Source organism: Lepus europaeus, chromosome 3 (assembly GCF_033115175.1).
Source record: "Lepus europaeus isolate LE1 chromosome 3, mLepTim1.pri, whole genome shotgun sequence".
Lineage (NCBI taxonomy): Eukaryota > Metazoa > Chordata > Mammalia > Lagomorpha > Leporidae > Lepus > Lepus europaeus.
This window is the reverse complement of record NC_084829.1, coordinates 147751036-147769764: the sequence shown is the minus strand read 5'-3', so window position 1 is coordinate 147769764 and position 18729 is coordinate 147751036. Positions and strand designations below refer to the sequence as shown.

General features: G+C 37.6%; 1 protein-coding gene across 1 annotated transcript in view; it reads right to left on the bottom strand.

Annotated features, from left to right (window-relative positions):
• ADGB (androglobin) overlaps positions 1–18729 on the bottom strand; it is a 225895-nt gene that overhangs the window by 137506 nt on the left and 69660 nt on the right. The window contains exons 15-17 of the mRNA XM_062187283.1: positions 9178–9272; positions 5462–5636; positions 3570–3660 (exon numbers count right to left, since the gene is read on the bottom strand). Coding sequence (XP_062043267.1) covers positions 3570–3660; positions 5462–5636; positions 9178–9272 — 361 coding nt within the window. The remainder of the gene's footprint in view (positions 1–3569; positions 3661–5461; positions 5637–9177; positions 9273–18729) is intronic.

Sequence of the window (18729 nt, the reverse complement as noted above, 5' to 3'; positions counted from 1 at the left end):
AGATGGCTGTTGGAGCAATTATCTAAAAATCCAGAAGCTGCTTTGAAACTGGATATTGCAGAGAGTGGAGGAATTTGGAGGAAGAATTAGATTATCATTAGTGGGTCATTAAGGACAATTCTGGTAAGGGCTCAGAAGACAAGAACTGTAAAGACAGACATCCTTAGAGAATACCTAAATTGTGTTGAACAGCATACTGGTCACACGAGGTCACTCTGATGAGTTTTCAGGAGGAAATGAGGAATATGTTATTTGACAATGAAGGTAAGGCCATCTTTGGTATAAGTAGCAAATAACTTGGCTGAATTTTTATGATTATTTTCCAGCACTTTATGGAAGGTAGAACTTAGGAGTGATGAAATTAGATATTGGGCTGAGGAAATTTCTGAGTAAAGTATTTAGGTGTGGCTTGACTTTTTTGGATTGTTTATAATAATACACTAAAAGAGAAAAATGATTTGAAGACAAAACTTTTCATCAAAATGGGAGAACATAATGGCTTGGAAAAATCTCAACCTATCCATATTGGAAACCATTTTTTAAAAGTTTATTTTTGAAAGAATATGGATGATTTGGCTTAATTTGATAAGGAAAATAGTATCAATCCAGTTAACTCACTAGAAGCTAGGAGCTATTAATCAAGACTATTGTGAGATAAGTCAAACACTTAAAGACACCTACTGTCCCAGACAATGCAAGAATGATCTTGAAGGCATTTGGGAGCTCATCAGGTCTGACCCTCTTTCCCATTATAGGCCCACCACATGAAGACTGGGAGTGGGAGCAGAGCTCTTTCAAAGGATAGGGTGCCACTCACCTGTGCTCCCTCTCATCATGGGCTCTACTCCCTGAACTCACGGTTGTGCCATTCAGTAGCCCCAGGTGTTGCCCTAGCAGATTTTGGAATAATACAGCAAAAGTAAATTAAGAGGTAAGATTTTGTAGGATGTAATCTATGAAGGGGCAGAGCAAAACAAAAATGTCAAGCTAGCCTGCAGGATGGTGGGAGGGCGAAAGGAAGAAGAGTATCTAAAATACTGAGAAGCTTGGGAAACTATACGTGATAGTGGCCATAGTAGAGAGGCTGAATGACTTGAAGGCAAGATAATCCAATATTCTCTTCTAATCATTTGGTTTGCTCAAATAGGCCCAAAATATAATGTCTCTATCAACCTGTCAGTACTTTCCATCAAATATTTAGAAACACCTTAAATATGAAAATGATTTAGTTGACTATTTTTCTTAACTTGGACTTATTTATTTGTTTTGTTTTGTGGAATGGAAAATGGATGGGTGTTAATCAAGCTAAAATAACCTCTGCATCTAACTTGTTAAGGACCAGGAAGAACATAACAGCTATGAGAGGTAAAATGCAAATGAAAAGACAGTCAAAGCAGAAAATCATGAGACAGACAATTCAGTTCAAGATAACAGACCAAACACAAATGTGTCCCCATGCACCCTCCTAAAATTCCATTAGGAATTGAAAGCAAAAGAGAAGAACCGCCCCCCCCCCCACAGTAAATTCATGCATAACTTGCAAAACAGAATTGCCAAGATATAAGTTGTAATATATTCCCCAGAGACAGATCAGAACCAAGTGATAGCAAAATAACAACAAAAAAGCAGAAAACCTGATAATCCCTTTAGGACAGCAAAGAGGACATCTAAAATCAACACTACACATTGTCTTCAATGAATTTTAAGTTGAAGACATCAGATGCTAGGGAAAGACATGGGTTGTAGACAGTGTAACAGGAAGAGTTTTATAGGTGGCTAACTATCCAATTAGCCTCACAGAAGCTTACTCCAATGTTGGCCCTCAGTATAAAGTCTCCCTGTGTTTCCAATATGTAAAAATCTAACTGGACAATTATACATGGGTGATGAAGGAACAAAAAAGGCAGATCCCAAATACTGGACGTACTTATGTCCACTAGAAGATGAAGAGCCATGTTACCTAGAAGGGGGGCCACCTGTATCACAGGCTATGAATCAAGTACTTCCATCTCCTGACTGACCTCTTTCACTCTGTTCTATTTTCACCCCCTTACTGCTTGCAGAATCCCACAGTATCCTTAACTGTGGTAGGCCAGCTACACATTGGTGTTCTCTTCAGAACAAGCTTTCTCATGTTTTGCAATATGAACAGAAAGAAAACTTTCCACATCTTTAACTTATGGTTCCTTTTTAATTAACAATCTTTTGGTTCATCTCTCTCATCATTTATTTTTATTATAAGCAATCAGAAGTTTCCAGTCTACATCTTTAATGTTTTTGCTTGGAAATCTCCTCAGTTAAATACCCAATATTACTGCTCAGAAGTTCTAATTCTATAAAACACTAGGACATGATTCAGTCAAATTCTTTGCTATTTTATTATAAGGATGGCCTTTAGTTCAGTTTCAAATAACTAGCTCACATTTCCATCCAAGATCTTACCAGAATGCCCTTTAATATCCACATGTCTATAACATTCTGTTCACGGTTACCCATATACTCTCTAAGAAGATGAAGCCTTTCTTTGCTGCTCTCTCTCTCTTTCTGAGCCATCACCAGAATCACCTAACAATAGTCTCTTAACAGCAATGGAGGCTTTTCCTTGCATATACTTCAAAATTATTCCAACCTCTACCCATTACCCAGCTCTAAAGCAAATTCCATATTTTTAGGTAGTTGTTATAGCAGCATCCCACTTCTCAGGCTGCCATGACAAAGTACCAAAGGTTGAGTGGCATACATAAGAGAAATGTATATTCCACTTAAAGTCTAAGGTTAAGATGGATGTCATCTTGTGAGGCCTCTCTTCTTTGCTTTCAAATATCTACCTGTTTTCTGTGTGCTTCCATGGCCTTTCCTCAGGAGAGAGAGTATAGGGGACAAGAAGATGGAAAGGGAGAGAGAGCATGAGTACAAGCTCCCTGAGGTCTCTCCTCATAAGGGCGTTAATCCTTTTGGGTCAAGATCCTACCCATAAGCTCAATTACCTCCTAAGGATTCATCTCTAAATACAGCCACTTGAGGGGTTTCATTGCATTAATTTTAGCGGAATACAAGCAGTCCATAACACTCACACATATAAGAGAAGAAAAATGTTTGTTAATTAAAAAATATGTCATTATATGCTGTAAAAAGTCAAGGGAATATCCTCTAATACATCTTTTTGCATTTTGAATTTTCCTAAATTTATAGGCTTCAAATTCTCTTATTTAATGCTATAAATAGTACTCCAACAGTATTTTTTTTTCACTTTGTGTTGCTATATGGGGGCAAACTGTTGAAATCGTTACCTAATTTATACTAAACTGATCTTTTGTATATAAAGAGAATTGAAAATGAATCATGATGTGATTGGAAGGGGAGAGGGAGCGGGAAAGGGGAGGGTTGTGGGTAGGAGGGAAGTTTTGGGAGGGGGAAGCCATTGTAACCCATGAGCTGTACTTTGGAAATTTATATTCATTAAATAAAAGTTAAAAAAATTCTCTTATTTTTTCTTATTTTTAACCGCATACATCACAAAATACTTTATCAAAAAGATGCATTTGTGAGCAGGAATTTTATATACTTACGTTTCGGTTGGAATGGTAATTGGAGTCATTCTGTAATTCAAAAATGGACTTGAAATCTCAAGAAACTGGTCAGGCTTTTTTATTACAATATCTGAAATGTAACAAGTGGGGACTGTGATGTACATTTTAAAATTCTTCAGAATGGCATGCACAATTTAACATTTAATGAAGTAATGGTTAGGCTATTCACCCAGCAAATTTCAATAAATTTGAAAGGAATGTTCAAAGAAGCATGTTTTTATTGAAAGAATACACAGAGTTGAGTCTCCCACACAGAGGCAGGGACCCAACTAGCTGAGTCATCACCTGGCGCCACCCAGGGTACATACTTGCAAAAAGCTTGACTCAGAACTCAGAAATAGGGCTGGTACCCAAACCCAGACTCCCTGAAATGGGACATGGACAACTCAAACGGGATCCTAAAAGCCATGCAACACTCTTGATTGGGAGGAGCCTTGACATGAGACCTTCTCAATCACGGTGGAATCTCACCAATCAAGAGATTTCCATCACCAGGATAGAAAAACTGTGCTTACTGACACAAAACAACACAACAGTTGGTAGGTAAACCAGAAGATATTTTTTCAGTATTGTTCCTATCACTCAGTTGTGACTTGATGGTCTGGATGAATAACTTAAAGTGTCTCAATGAATTTAAATGAAACATAGCATATAAAGGTAAAAACTGATTGCTTTCAAGTGTCATGTGCACACTAATTTTGGTTCAGCAAAGATGATAAAGAAAAGGAAGGGAGCAAGGGAAAGAAAGCAATGAAGAAAGCAAGAATGGAGTGAAGGAAGGAAGACAAACTAGGAAGTTCTTGTTACCCGAAGCAGCAGATGCATTTGATTGAACCAGCAGCCCATTTTAGAAACTCAAGGAATATACATAAATGACCCAAATATTTAAGTAGGAGGGAGAGAGTTGATCCTAAATAAAAAATGAAGTGACCATTTCTTGTCTCCATACAAACCTGCCATTTCTTTAATCTTTGTTCTTTTTTGGCAAGATAATGTATATTAGGCTAGAGAAATCTGCTATCAGCTGTACTGGCTATGCCAATGTAGGCAGAAAGCAAATGTAAAGAAAATTATATGTTTAACAGGTGTTATTTATATTTTAAAGATGTATGAATTATGGGAAATAACAGGCAAGGAACAGGTAAATATTCTGATCTGTGTGGCTTTGTAGTTTTAGGATGCTGAGTACCACTGGGACGTATGTTTTGCCCTGTTAATTGGATATGGTTCTCTTTGTCACTTGCAATGAAGAGTTGGCAACATTTGAAGTGGTAACAAGTCATAATAATTCAAAGTGATCCCTACCACTAGGAGTACAAGCCACGGTGCAGGTTTCATAGGACCAATGACTTAAGAAATCTGTGAATAATCTTCGTAATGATTCCTTCAGTAAATGGCACTAAGCGTGTTCATTGTGGCTTTATACCTTAATTCATGTGACAGGCCTGTGAATGCAGCACATACTTCTAATTCAGGGCAGTTCGGTTACTATAAGTTTCTAAATATAAATTCATAATTCACAGATTATGTTCTACTGGATGCCTTACAGTGATTTTGACCTTAGTAATACACTCCAGTGACTAAGTATACATGATTTAAATTTCTATATTATGTACTACAAATTACTGTTGCATTACTCAGAGAATGACTTTGGACTATCTGATCACTTTAGACATGAACCAAACTTCTTGACTCCTGGTATGTAGAGATTTAATCCTTAAAAGACTTAAGATTTGGATATAAAATTCAATGTAGATTTTAGATGCAATGTTGGATGATTTACTGTGACATATATCTTTCATCACACAACTGTTAGGCCTTTGCATGAGGAAATATTAATTAGAATTATTTTAAGACATCATAATACAAACCTTGAGCTTCATCTGTTATGACAGTTTCCTTTTTCTGACGAATAAGCTTCCAGGGAGAGATGGGAGGTGCTTTTGGTGGTGGAATGAGAGGACAAGACCTACTTCTTGTTACCAGCACGGGATGGCTATAGATATGAGATAGTCCATATTCTCTAAGTTTCTCAGCAGAATCTGCCTAAAGGATAGAAAGTAGATCCAAACAGATTCTTACAATTGTCTGCTACCTTTAAAATACTTTTGTCCTTTTAAAAATACTACTCTATAGTGATATCATGGTTAAAAAAAAACACTCATATTTCCACCTTCCTTATTTTTAATAAGCACTATCACCATTTTTTTTCTTTCCAACTTTTACTTGTTCTGGGTCCTTGTTTCCTTATTTACAAAATGAGATATTGCAAAAAGCAGATAATCCTCAGTTTAAAAGCTTAGGTTACTATGAGATGGTGAAAATCTTAGCCTATCAGTTTTGGTTCAAAAGTAATCAGTCATTATTTTTATAGGTTAAAGCTTTACCACCACTGGTTAATATGTAAAGTTTTTCTTTTTAATCACTGGCAATTGCTACCTGGTGTTCAAAAACACTCACTCTTTTACATGTGTTCCGGTCAGACAGCTGGTAAAAGGTTACTTTATCTACAGTTCATGCCCTTACTGTCCTACAGGGAGTTCCTTCATAGGAAATCCCCATCATTACTCAAGACAATGGAGATATTCATAGAATTGCTGGGGATAGAGGCTGCCTATGTCCTGTAAAGTCAAGTTGCCCACATTTGAATATTCAGAACTCCCGCAGACAATCTTCTTTGGAATAATTCAGAATAATATTTAAACAGAGCTTTGGTTACTGATTGCTGGCTGAAATAGCACATAAAATATATAATATGTGAAAGGTACTGTGACATTCACAGCTTATATTAACTATATTAAACTGAATTTTACCAATAAGTTTTTCTTCTTAATGATTTTGCAACTTCCATGTCTATACAATATCAACAATTACCACTGTAAATCTGTAAGATGTTTAAATTAGGAATGAAATCCACCTACTTATCAGTCTATTCCAAATTACTGTGTTAGTTAGAACTTGCCTTGCTGTTAGGACTTTGCTTCTAAGTAGTTTCTTTTGTACCTCCCTGAGGCACAAAATAGGTGGGAATATTTGTGAGGCATGTCAGCTCTTCTAGGTGTAAGCGAAATAATTGTAACTGAGTTAGTGTTTGATAAGTCCAGGAGAGCTATTTAAATGTGTTATATTCAAAATGAGAGGAGCAGGATTCAATAGTTTTAAATAGTGTCCTAATTAAGAAGTAGAGGAAACTCATTATCTTGTTATCCCTTTTGCAGATTTTAGCAATTTACTGGAAAGCATCCAGACACCTCCGATATTATACTTACAGTGGATTTTTAAAACTTCACATAGATTATCCAAAGCTTAAACCTTTTCCCTACAACCTTAACCCAGTGAAGTTTGACAAGTTTCCATGAGTAAAGTCATTTGAAAGTAATCATCGTAATGGGAAATTATGGAAGATGTCATGTAAGAAGACAGTGCCTCAGTATGTTACTCAGAAAATGCACATTACGCAAACTGTTGAAATCTTTACTCAATATATACTAAACTGATCTTCTGTATATAAAGAGAATTGAAAATGAATCTTGATGTGAATGGAAGGGGAGAGGGAGCAGGAAAGAAGAGGGTTGTGGGTGGGAGGGAAGTTATGGGGGGGGAGCATTGTAATCCATATGCTGTACTTTGGAAATGTATGTTCTGTATTTTTTTGTTTTTTGAGTTCAAACTAATTTTGTTTTTAAGTCTTAATTTCTTAGCAGCAACACAAAAATTTCAAGTGAACTGCTGTTTTTTTACAAATCTTTTCATATTATGTGTACAATTTGCAGCTTCAAAAGGAGTTTGAGTATTTATCAGACATGGTATTACTCAGACATGAGGTCATGGCACTCCACAAAGCAAGACTAGAGTGTTTTAGTAATCTAAGAGGTGAGAACTTTTATTCTCTAACATATTTGAGAGAGAACTTATACCAATGGCTTCTAAAGAGGATAAACATAAGTCAGGTGTAACATGGCCAGCTCTGGTCTCGACCAGAAGCTTGAATTGAGAGAATCCTTGGAAGTACACTTTGTATTTTGCACGCTACTCATTTGAAGGACCAACTTAATGGCTAATTGCTACAATTTCAACAAGGATATCTAACTCTGGATTAAAAACAGAGAAAGTGCCACTGTCCCTACATTTATGATGTCACATTAAGTCCTATTACCTTTACGATGCTACCACAATTATAGATCAGATTTTTGTAGGAAGAGATGGTTTCAATTTAGAAAAGAGAAGGAAAAAGGAGAAATTGGAGAAGAAGGAAAAGAAGGAAAAGGGACAAATGATAACATTATGGCTCCCAGATGTAAGTTAAAGACAAATGGAATGCAAGTAGTAAAGTTTAATCATCCTTCAACTGAAATAATTATTCTTCAAGTTTATTTCTATTCAAGTTTCAAATTTCAGTTCTTTTAGCTAACCAAAAGGAACAGTTATGCGTTATTATATCATAGCACTTTCTAGTCTTATTCTTTAATGTAATGACTTTAGAACACACAGAATTCCAGCATAAAGTGCAAGTGGTTCAAGTCCCAATATGATTATAATCCAATGTGCCTCAAATGCCAAAGGATGTTTGTCTAAATAGAACGAATATTAACCTGACAGACTATCAGTGGTGACGACTGTTTTTTTGTTGCCAAGAGCCATCTGGAAACTTATAATTCATGGGTCATTCAAAAATTATCAACTTATACATTAGCCTGCTACCAATTTAGTGAATTTCAACTCCAGCCTGCAGGAGTTTAGCAGGACAAACCAAATGATCCTAGGGGCCTTCTATGGCCCACAGATCAAATGTTACCGACCCCTAGACTACTATAAGAAAAGAAGAAAAAATACTTTTATGTATAAATGCAAAAGATAGATTAAAAATATGCAAATGCATAAATACTACGTAGCCAACTAAATATTACACCAACAACACCATGAGAAGATGCTAATATTATATTGTAAAGTAAAAAGCTGGTTTCCATATGGAATGAATGTTTAATTCCACTCTAAAAAATGCACACAGATTTACACAGAATATGTGCATACAAAAAAATTGAAAGGATCATGCCAAAATATTAAGTGTTTGTGCCTAGGAGTTTATGAGTACTTTAATTTTATTCCCTTCTACTATGTTTTTTGAGTTATTAATAATTCATTAAATTTACAAGAAAGCAATTATTTATTTTGTATTATTTTATCATATAGAGAAGGTCAGGCAGTGGCTCTCTAGCCTGAGTGTGAATTCATCTGAATAATTTAGCATAAATAAAAAATATATGTGGCCTAATTATGGGGAGGTCAACACTATCAATGCATGATTTATATATTTTTTCATTTACATGTATATATTCTACATCTTTTCCACTTTTATATAATAGAAAGACTATGAAAATAAAATGTAACTATGACTGGATAGAAATATTGCAACCTCTGAGGATAATTTTGGATTTGGCAGGTAGCGAAAGACAAGCACTAAATTTTAAAGGCAAGGAAACTGAATTCAGGCATGTAATTTTAGTTAAATTCTGGTGTACTTCCTACTGCAAAAGTCTGCACTTACACACAGATTAAATGTGGCTGCATTTTGTTCATGAATGCTTACCATCTTCTGTAATGAAAAGATCTTGTTTTCAAACAAATAGAGAGGTGTAAAGGTAGCATAGACAACCATATGAGGGGACAGTGTTGATGAAGAACCTGTAAAATAAACACACATTGGGTCATGAAAATTCTAATCAAGATAGGTTCGCATGATCACCTTCTGTGTTCTCACTAGGCCTCACATGGCTACCATTCTGTGGATGTGGAGAAAGAGTGAGAGAGAGAATCTCTCCCTCTTTTTCGAAACATACCATCCCACCCCTCTGACTACATTTAATGTTAAAGGAATTATCTTGAAATCAGTCACACAGAAGGTTAAGGGCTTCAACATGAGAATTTGGGGGAGACACAATTCCAATCATAACTTTCTGCACCTTAACTCAACATCAGTAGGAATCTTAAGTTTTTTCAACATAAATTCAAAATCCAAATTCTCATATAAGTATCACGTAAATCAGGGACAGATAGGACTTCAGCTATGATTCATCTTGAGGCGAAATTCCTCCTCAGCTATAAACTTGTGACAGCAGATAAGATACATGCTTCTAAAGGCAATGATAGGACAGGCATAGGATAGATATTCTCAGTTTAAAAGGAAAAATAGGAAAGGAGGTAGGGGTGAATTGTCCCAAGTAAGTCTAAAGCTTATTAAGGCAAATTCTGTTAGTTTTTAAATCTTGAAAATAATCCTATTTGGCTGGTGGGATCCCTGTCACCCAGACACACTATGGCATTAGTGTCATTCCCACAATCCTAGGAGGTGACCACGTCCCTTGGCTCTGAGTGGAGACCTTACAATAACTCTTTGCAATAGCCTCACCAATACGGTTATTTGGGAGAGCTCTCCCCCAAATTCTTCGCAGGAGTTGGCTAGAATGCTGGAACCAAGGAGGTGGGCCTGCCTTTGAAGATGAGGAGGAATAGTCTTTTATCCTGCATCTCCCCTGGCTGTGGCAGTCTCGGATAGCTTTGAATCATTTTTGGAGTCAGCATTCCCTTTTCTTAAAAGGTCACATATTTGTATTCACGTTGAGACTGTTTTGTTGCCCTATCTTACAGAATGTCAGAAGACCAACAGTCTTCATTGCATCTTGTTTCTCTGCCCTCTTAGTTGAAACTGGTAATGTCTCTGTTGGTATCATCTCATTTCTATTCTGAGTCTCTGATGAGATGACTGCCTAACTCCATGAGTCATCTCCTTATGAAGTGACGTTGAGCCACACCTTTGGTGTTCTTTGGAGGACAGGCTCTCTCATTTTTTGCAACATACATAAACTGAAAATTTTCTAAATCTTCAAGTTTTGCTACTTTTTTTTTAACAATTCCTTCAATTTATATCCCTTTTTGTCATATTTTACTAAGCTTGTACATAGTAAGAAATTGAGCCTTATCTTCCTCATTTTACTTAGAAATCCTCTCAGATAAATATCCCATACCCTTGCTCAGAATCTCTAAATTTTACAAAACATTAAAACACAATCAGGCCGCAGGCGCTGTGGCTCAACAGGCTAATCCTCCGCCTAGCGGCGCCGGCACACCGGGTTCTAGTCCCGGTCGGGGTGCCGGATTCTGTCCCGGTTGCCTCTCTTCCAGGCCAGCTCTCTGCTATGGCCAGGGAGTGCAGTGGAGGATGGCCCAAGTGCTTGGGCCCTGCACCCCATGGGAGACCAGGAGAAGCACCTGGCTCCTGCCTTTGGTTCAGTGCGGTGTGCTGGCCGCAGCGCGCTGGCCGCGGCGGCCATTGGAGGGTGAAGCAACGGCAAAGGAAGACCTTTCTCTCTGTCTCTCTCTCTCTCACTGTCCACTCTGCCTGTCAAAAAAAAAAAAAAAAAAAAAAAAAAAACACACACACACACACACAATCAAACCAAGTTCTCTATCACCTGCTAAGGAGGATTGTCTTTCTTTCAGTCTCCAAAAACATGTTTCTTATTTCCATCTGAGGCTTCACCAAAAGCATCTTTAACATGCATATTTCTACCAACTTCTTTTCAAGGCAATATAGGCTTTTCTAACTTGCATCTGAAAACTTCCAATTCTAAAGCCACCTGCATATTTTGAAATAAATGCAAGAGCACATTCTAATTTATGGCACCAAAATCTGTATTAGTGAGGGTTATCGTGAGAAATAGAATGAATGAGATGTATATGGAGATTCACTAAAAGGAATCAGCTCACAAGATTATTGAGACAAGTCCTGAGTCTGCAGGGTGGGTTGGCAGGCTGGAGGCCAGGAGAGGCAACAATGTTCTACCTGTCTGAAAGTCAGCAGGCCTGAGGCTTAGGAAGAGCCAGTGCTTCAGTTCAAATCCAAAGGCCATCAGGTAGGATGAATCCCTTCGTATTTGAAGGTCAGTCATTGTTCCATTCAGATATATAATTGATTGAATTTGCTGCTCTCCAATTAGGAAGGGCAATCTGCTCTACTGGGTCTACAGATTTCAATGTTAATATCATGCTAACATGTCCTCTTGGGGAAATTCTGAATTGTGTTTGCTCAAATTTCTGGCACTTACTGGCTCAATCAAGTTGATTCATAAAATTAACTATGAAACACACTCTTTTCTAAATCTGTATTTAAAAATATTAAAATACAAAAGTGTTTTGATCCAAATCATATACCACTTTTGCACATTGCAGATTGCAAATGATGCTGTCATTCTTAAAACTTCCTAAAGCTAAATATTTAATATTTAGGCATTAAGTACTTTGTCACAGGAGCTTCCTGGTTATTTAAGATAGCAAAAATAAAGTTTGGTTGTGATACAAGTATTTAGAAAAAAGTTTCCCATTTATTTTATAGTATTTCATAATAAAACATGTTGGGGCTTGGGAATTTCACAAGGGGTTATAGAAAAAATGCTTGAAACATTGGTTAGAGAATGGTTTTGAATTATGCCTATTACCCAAAGGATGTTTATAACAAAAGATCTTGCCTCAATTTTAAGTATTATCACAGATTACAAGTGGAATTTTAATATTTGATGTTACAATAATGAAGAAGTCAGTGTTTAGTGAGGGGTGAACTTGGAAATATTCAATATTCAATAAGTGTTATATCAGGGGCACTGGGCAGTTGGAATAATAGGGAATTTTGAGCTAAGCTTTATACAATTCCTAAATGGTACTTAGGAGACCAGGAAGTTCAATTACTATAAAACGTTGCATATATGTATATATACAAAGTGTCTTCATCCCTTTTGTGCTTTTATATGAGAATAGCTGAGACTAGGTAATTTATAAAGGAAATAAGTCATTTTCTCATAGTTCTGGAGAATGGGGAATTCATGGCTAAGGGGCAGCATGTGGAGATGAACTTTTTAATGCATCATCCCATGGTGGAAGGTGGATGGGCGGATGGGCAGGCATGGAGGGAGGGAGAAAAAGATACCAAATTCTTTTTATAATGAAGCCAGTCTTGGTATAACTAACCCACTAATCCATTACCTTGGCTGCTATGGTTTAATCAACTCTACTTAGCACACCTCCCCCCACCCCAGCTCCCATTGCTGCACTGGGGATCAAGCTTCCAACACAGGAACTTCAGGGCACACATTTAAACAACAGCACTAAGTATTTGGGAAAAAAAGAGAGGGGGTTCATACTTTTTAGATTTTCAAAAGAGTCTGTGACCCAAAAAATATATAAGAACTGTTTGTCAAGAGTTTCAATTCATATTTGGCTCATTGCCCCTTTGTAAATATATTGTCTCATGCTGTGAGATTAGAACACACACAATGTTTTCTGGTTTTATTAAATATGAATAAAAGCAGTTTTTCAAATATCTTAAAGGTGGATATTTGAATCTGGTAGTTCTGTAATGTCCTTTTTTAAAAGATTTTATTTATTTATTTATTTATTTGAGAGGTAGAGTTACAGTGAGAGGGAGAGACAGGGAGAAAGGTCTTCCTTCCATTGGTTCACTACCCAAATGGCTGCAACGGCCAGAGCTGAGCTGATCCGAAGCCAGCAGCCAGGTGCTTCTTCTTGGCCTCCCATGTGAGTGCAGGGGCTCAAGCACTTGGGTCATCTTCTACTGCTTTTCCAGGCCACAGCAGAGAGCTAGATCGGAGGAGGAGCATCCAGGACTAGAATTGGCGCCCATATGGGATGCCGTTGCTACAGGCCAAGGATTAACCTACTGCACCAGGGTGCTGGTCCCTGTAATGTCTTAAGGAGAACTATCCAAGATATCAACCAGAAAATTTCTTTATCTATTTTTTGCAGATATTGAAGTAGCTCTTATTGAGTTAGCACAACGTATAACATCAAATCTAATAAATGAAAGAGCTTTAAGGAGAATCAAAAGATCTATTCTTGGATCAAGATACAGCACTTAAAATCCTAATATATAAAATTTCCTTGAAACTTTTTCCATAGTATTTATGACTCTTCTATGGCCTACAACTGCCATACTAATTGTACATATTTTATGACCTACAAGAGAATTTTGCTACATTGGTGAGATTTAAATATCTCATTAAACATATGATACAGATTCTTTGTGCATTTCATATAAGCATATTTCAGAGGATTCTGCTATGAAATAAGCAAAAGTACTTAATTCCACTTTTGTCATTTATCATTTTAATGAGATCATCAAATTTAAACATTACTGCTTTACTGGTGCTAGCACAAAAATAGACATGTAGACCAATGGAACAGAACAGAAGCCTCAGAAATCAACCTATGCATCTACAATCAACTTATCTTTGACAAATGAGCTAAAATCATCCCTGGAGCAAGCACAATATTTTTAAAAAATGGTGCTGGGAAAATTGGATCTCTGCATGCAGACTATGAAAAAGACCCCTATCTTACACCTTACAGAAAAATCCACTCAAAATGAATCAAAGACCTAAATCTATGACCTGACACCATCAAATTAATAGAGAACATTGGGGAAAATCTGCAAGACATTGGTATAGGGAAAGACTTCTTGGAAAAGACCCCATTAGCAAATCCACTGTTGGTGAAGATGTAAACTAGTACAACTTCTGTGGAAGACAGTATGGAGATACATCACTAATCTGAAAATAGATGTTCACATGACCCAGCGATCCCACTCCTGGGAATTTACTCAAACAAAATAAAATCAGCAGAGTAATGGTTTATCTGTACATCTGTGTTTATCGCAGCTCAATTCACAATAGCTAAAATATGGAATCAATCTAGATGTTCACCAACTGATGACTGGAGAAAGAAATTATGGTATATATACACTATGGGATACCACCCTGCAGTAAAAAAAAAAAAAATCCTGTATTTTGCAACAAAATGGATGCAACTAGAAACCACTGTTCTTAGTGAAATAAGTCATTCTCAAAAAGACAGATATGTTTTTTTCGCTGATCTAAGTACTAGAGTACCTAAAATGTAGTGCATTGGAGTGAATTGGCATTTTGAGATTTGATGGTTGTTTACAGCCTTTGTCTCTATTGTTGAGAAACAGTGTTTTTATTTTTATACTATTTGTTGAACTCTCTACTTACCATAGAGTTAATCTTATGAATATAAAGTAAACTGAAAACATGTAATTGTAAAAATTAGGAGTGGAAACAAGAGAGGGAGGAAGATGGAGGGTGGGAGCATGGGTGAGAGGGAAGGTTGGGTGGGCAGTATCACTATGCTCCTAAAACTTTATATATGATACATGGAATTTGTATACCTTAAATATAATAAAAAATTTACTTCTTTAATAAATGACAATCTTAGCCTAAGACAGTGATTCATGGTGAGATGAACCCAAAATGACTACCAAGGTAGACAAATCCATTTTAACTTTTGTTAAAGTTTATAAATTTTTTTCTAGCTAAGAAGTTAAGTCAATTTCTTAGAATGAATAACTGTTATTAAATGTCTGGTTAAGCACTGACTGGCAATTTACATGAATTCATTCTCATTCATAAATCCTATGAGTTAAGTTTTATTATGAATACTATTTTTGGTGTAAATAAATTAGGTCACAGGTTAAGTAATATATCTAAGGTACATGATTAAGAAGTATATTGTGGATGGGGTAGGTGTTTGGCCTAGGTGCTAAGATATCAATTCAGATACCTGCATCCTGACTCTGCTTCCTGTTTATTTAGACACGGAGAGGAAGTGGTGATGGCTCAAGTAATTATAATTCCCATCACCCACATGAGAGACCTGCATTGTGTTCCTGTATCCTGGTTTCAGACTCTGCACAGTTCCAGCCATTGGAGACTTTTAAAGAGTGAAGTGGGGCCAGTACTGTGGCATAGCAGGTAAAGCTGCCGCCTGCAGTGCCAGCATCCCATATGGGTGCCGGTTCTAGTCCCGGCTGCTCCTTTTCTGATCCAGTTCTCTGCTATGGCCTAGGAAAGCAGTAGAAGATGACCCAAATCCTTGGGCCCCTGCACCTGTGTGGGAGACCCAGAGGAAGCTCCTGGCTCCTGCCTTTGGATTGGCGCAGCTCCGGCTGTTGTGGCCTACTGGGGAGTGAACTAGCAGATGGAATATCTCTCTCTCTCTCTCTCTGCCTCTTTGTAACTCTTTTTTTCAAATAAATAAATAAATCTTTTTAAAAAAAGAGTTAAGTAACCAGACAGAACTATAACACACACACTCTCTCTCTCCCTCCCTCCCTCCCTCCCTCCCTCTATCTCTTATTTCCATCTCTCTCTGTCTAGCTATTAAATAACAAAAATTAAGAAAGAAGAATAAAGCATAGAATGATACCTGGACTTCATGGAGATTCATTGTTGTCTATTCTCTGAGGCAATAGCTAGGGTATTGGTGAGAACGCATGTCCACTTTCCATCAGAAAATGTCTGCATGCCTGAGATGTGATACAAATCTCAAGAGCAAAAGACTTTTTATACTAAGCTCATAATTTCTTAGTACAAGTCCTTTAATAATTAGTATGTTTCTAGTCTATTCATTTTCAGTAAGTTCCACACCAGAAATCATTCCAATGCATAATTCCCAAGACTAATTTATTTTTTCTTTTATTTTCTTTGAAGATATCTGTAACAAAGAGGCCACGCTCTTCTTCTGGGTTTTCCACATGGGTGGCAGGGGCCCGAGCATTTGAGCCATCTTCCACTGCTTTTCACAAGCCATTAGCAGGAAACTGCATCTGAAGCAGCCGGACACAAACCAGAACCCATATGCGATGCCAGCATTACAAGCCGTGACTTTGCCATCTATGCAACAATGCTGACCTTGAGGCCACACTCTTCTAACAAGCTCTGTCACACAACCAGATATGGTACTTAAGAAGTTTTATGGGACCGTTGTTGTTAAAGATCTTTTTATAGTCTTATCTCAAATTATCTATGTTAGAGAAATTTTCCAAGTTCTATGAACTCTGACATTTTTCTCCCTTGTATTTTTCTCACATATATTGGAAAAACAGACAATTCTTGCCTAAACTCCTATCTTGCTAGCAGTAGTTTTTACAACAAACACTACCTACAGCAGCAGACATTAAAGCACTTATTTTATTTATGTATTCTTTTAAATATTCATTTTAAACAAATATTTTTATTTCAGACAGTTACAAAGAGAGGTAAGGCCAGAAAAGGGAGAGAGAGAGAGAGAGAGAGAGAGAGAGAGAGAGGTCTTCCATCTGCTGGTTCCCTCCCCAAATGACTGCAATGACCAGAGCTGTGCTGATTTGAAGCCAGGAGCCAGGAATTTCTTCCAGGTCTTCCACATGGGTGCAGTGGCCTAAGGACTTGAGCCATCTTCTGCTGCTTTCCCAGGCCATAGCAGAGAGCTGGATAGGAGTGGATTAGCCAGGACTTGAACAGGCGCCCATATGGGATGCTGGCACTGCAGGCAGCAGCTTTACCTGCTATGCCACAGCACCGGCCCCACTTCACTCTTTAAATGTCTCCAATGGCTGGAACTGAGCAGAGTCTGAAACCAGGAGCTTCTTCCAGGTCTCCCCCATGGGTACAGGGGCCCAAGCACTTGGGCCATCCTCCACTACTTTCCCATGCCATTAACAGGGAGCTGGATCAGAAGCAGAGCAGTCGGGACTGGAGCCAGCACCCATATGGGATGTGGGTGCTGCAGACAGTGGCTTAACTCATTGTGCCACAGTGCTGGCCCTGTCAATAACCTATTTTAGAGATTAAGGATTGCTGAGTGAGAGTGCATGGCTACTTTCCAACTTGTCTGAGGTTCCAGTTTTTCTGTGGTGTAGTGCAGATTTTCTCATGCTCGAGGTATCTATTTCTTCACAACCTATCACTCTGCTGCTAAGCAGACACCCCACATTTCCATCTTTCTATTAGCACTCGACTCCTGGCAGTAGTTAAATTACCACCAAGTAATTTTAGCTTCTATAGTAACCATACTCAAAAATATATGAGTTAAGCACTATGGTAGTTTATTTTTGCTCATAGGAGGTATTGAATGGACATCCCTGATCCCTAGAAAGATCTCCAGGTCACCATTCTCAGACTCATATCTCTATCTTATTGGCTTTAACACTTCGAACACTGTTTTCTCGATTGCATCAAGTCAGCAAAAGGAGAGCTACACATGAAGCACTGTGCAGGTCAGCCTACAGAGGCTGTCCATGATGCCCACTCATGTTTAATGGACTAGCATATAGCGTCTCACTTCAAGAGAGGCTGCAAAAACGTAGCAGAATTGTGTTCCCAGGGAGAAGAGGAAATGGTACACAGCTGGCGAATGTCTCTCATGATCAGAAAATATTCAACTTAATCATTCAGAATCATTCTGAGTCGTATTCTAATCTTACTGATTTTTGTTCCTCTGAAACAAAAAATTTAAAATATTGGCATGCATTACTAAGCAAATTCTAAGCTGTCACATAGTTTGTAAGTTAATTCTAAAAGTCAATTCTCTACTAAATCTGATAATGTTTTTCTCAGATATCAGAAAGATATGACTTATTCATACTTTTAGAACTTAGTTTTCTCTAATTTCATAATTCATACACAAATTTATTTTAAAGTTATGTCAAATTGCTTCTTCAGAGAACAAAAGTTTTCAACATTTTTTAAAGATTTATTTGAAAGGCAGAGTAACAGAGAGAGAGGGAGAGAGAGATCTTACATCTGCTGGTTCACTCCCCAAATGGCCACAATGGCCAGAGCTGTCCCAAGCTGAAGCCAGGAATCAGGAGTTTCTTCCAGTTCTCCCACATTGATTCAGGGGCATAAGTACTTGGGCTATCCTCCACTGCTTTCCCAGGTGCATTAGCAGGGAAGTGGATTGGAAGTGGAGCAGCTGGTTCTCGCACCAGTGCCTATATGGGATGATGGCATCATAGGTGATGGCTTAACCCATTATGCCACAATGCTGGCCCCCTCAATTTTTAAACTTAGTAATATTTATCCACAGACATTGAGAGGAACTACACTATAGTAGTATACAGAGTGGACTCAAGCAAGATTCTCTAGATTCTTGGAAACCCATATTTTACCTATTAATTTGGAGTTCTTCCATAAAGCAGAGGCAGTGCCAAAGAACTTCTATATGACAGCATAGAGTCTGCAGAGGGTCCTCTCCACAGGACATCATAATTGCTAATGCTTAATGATGACAA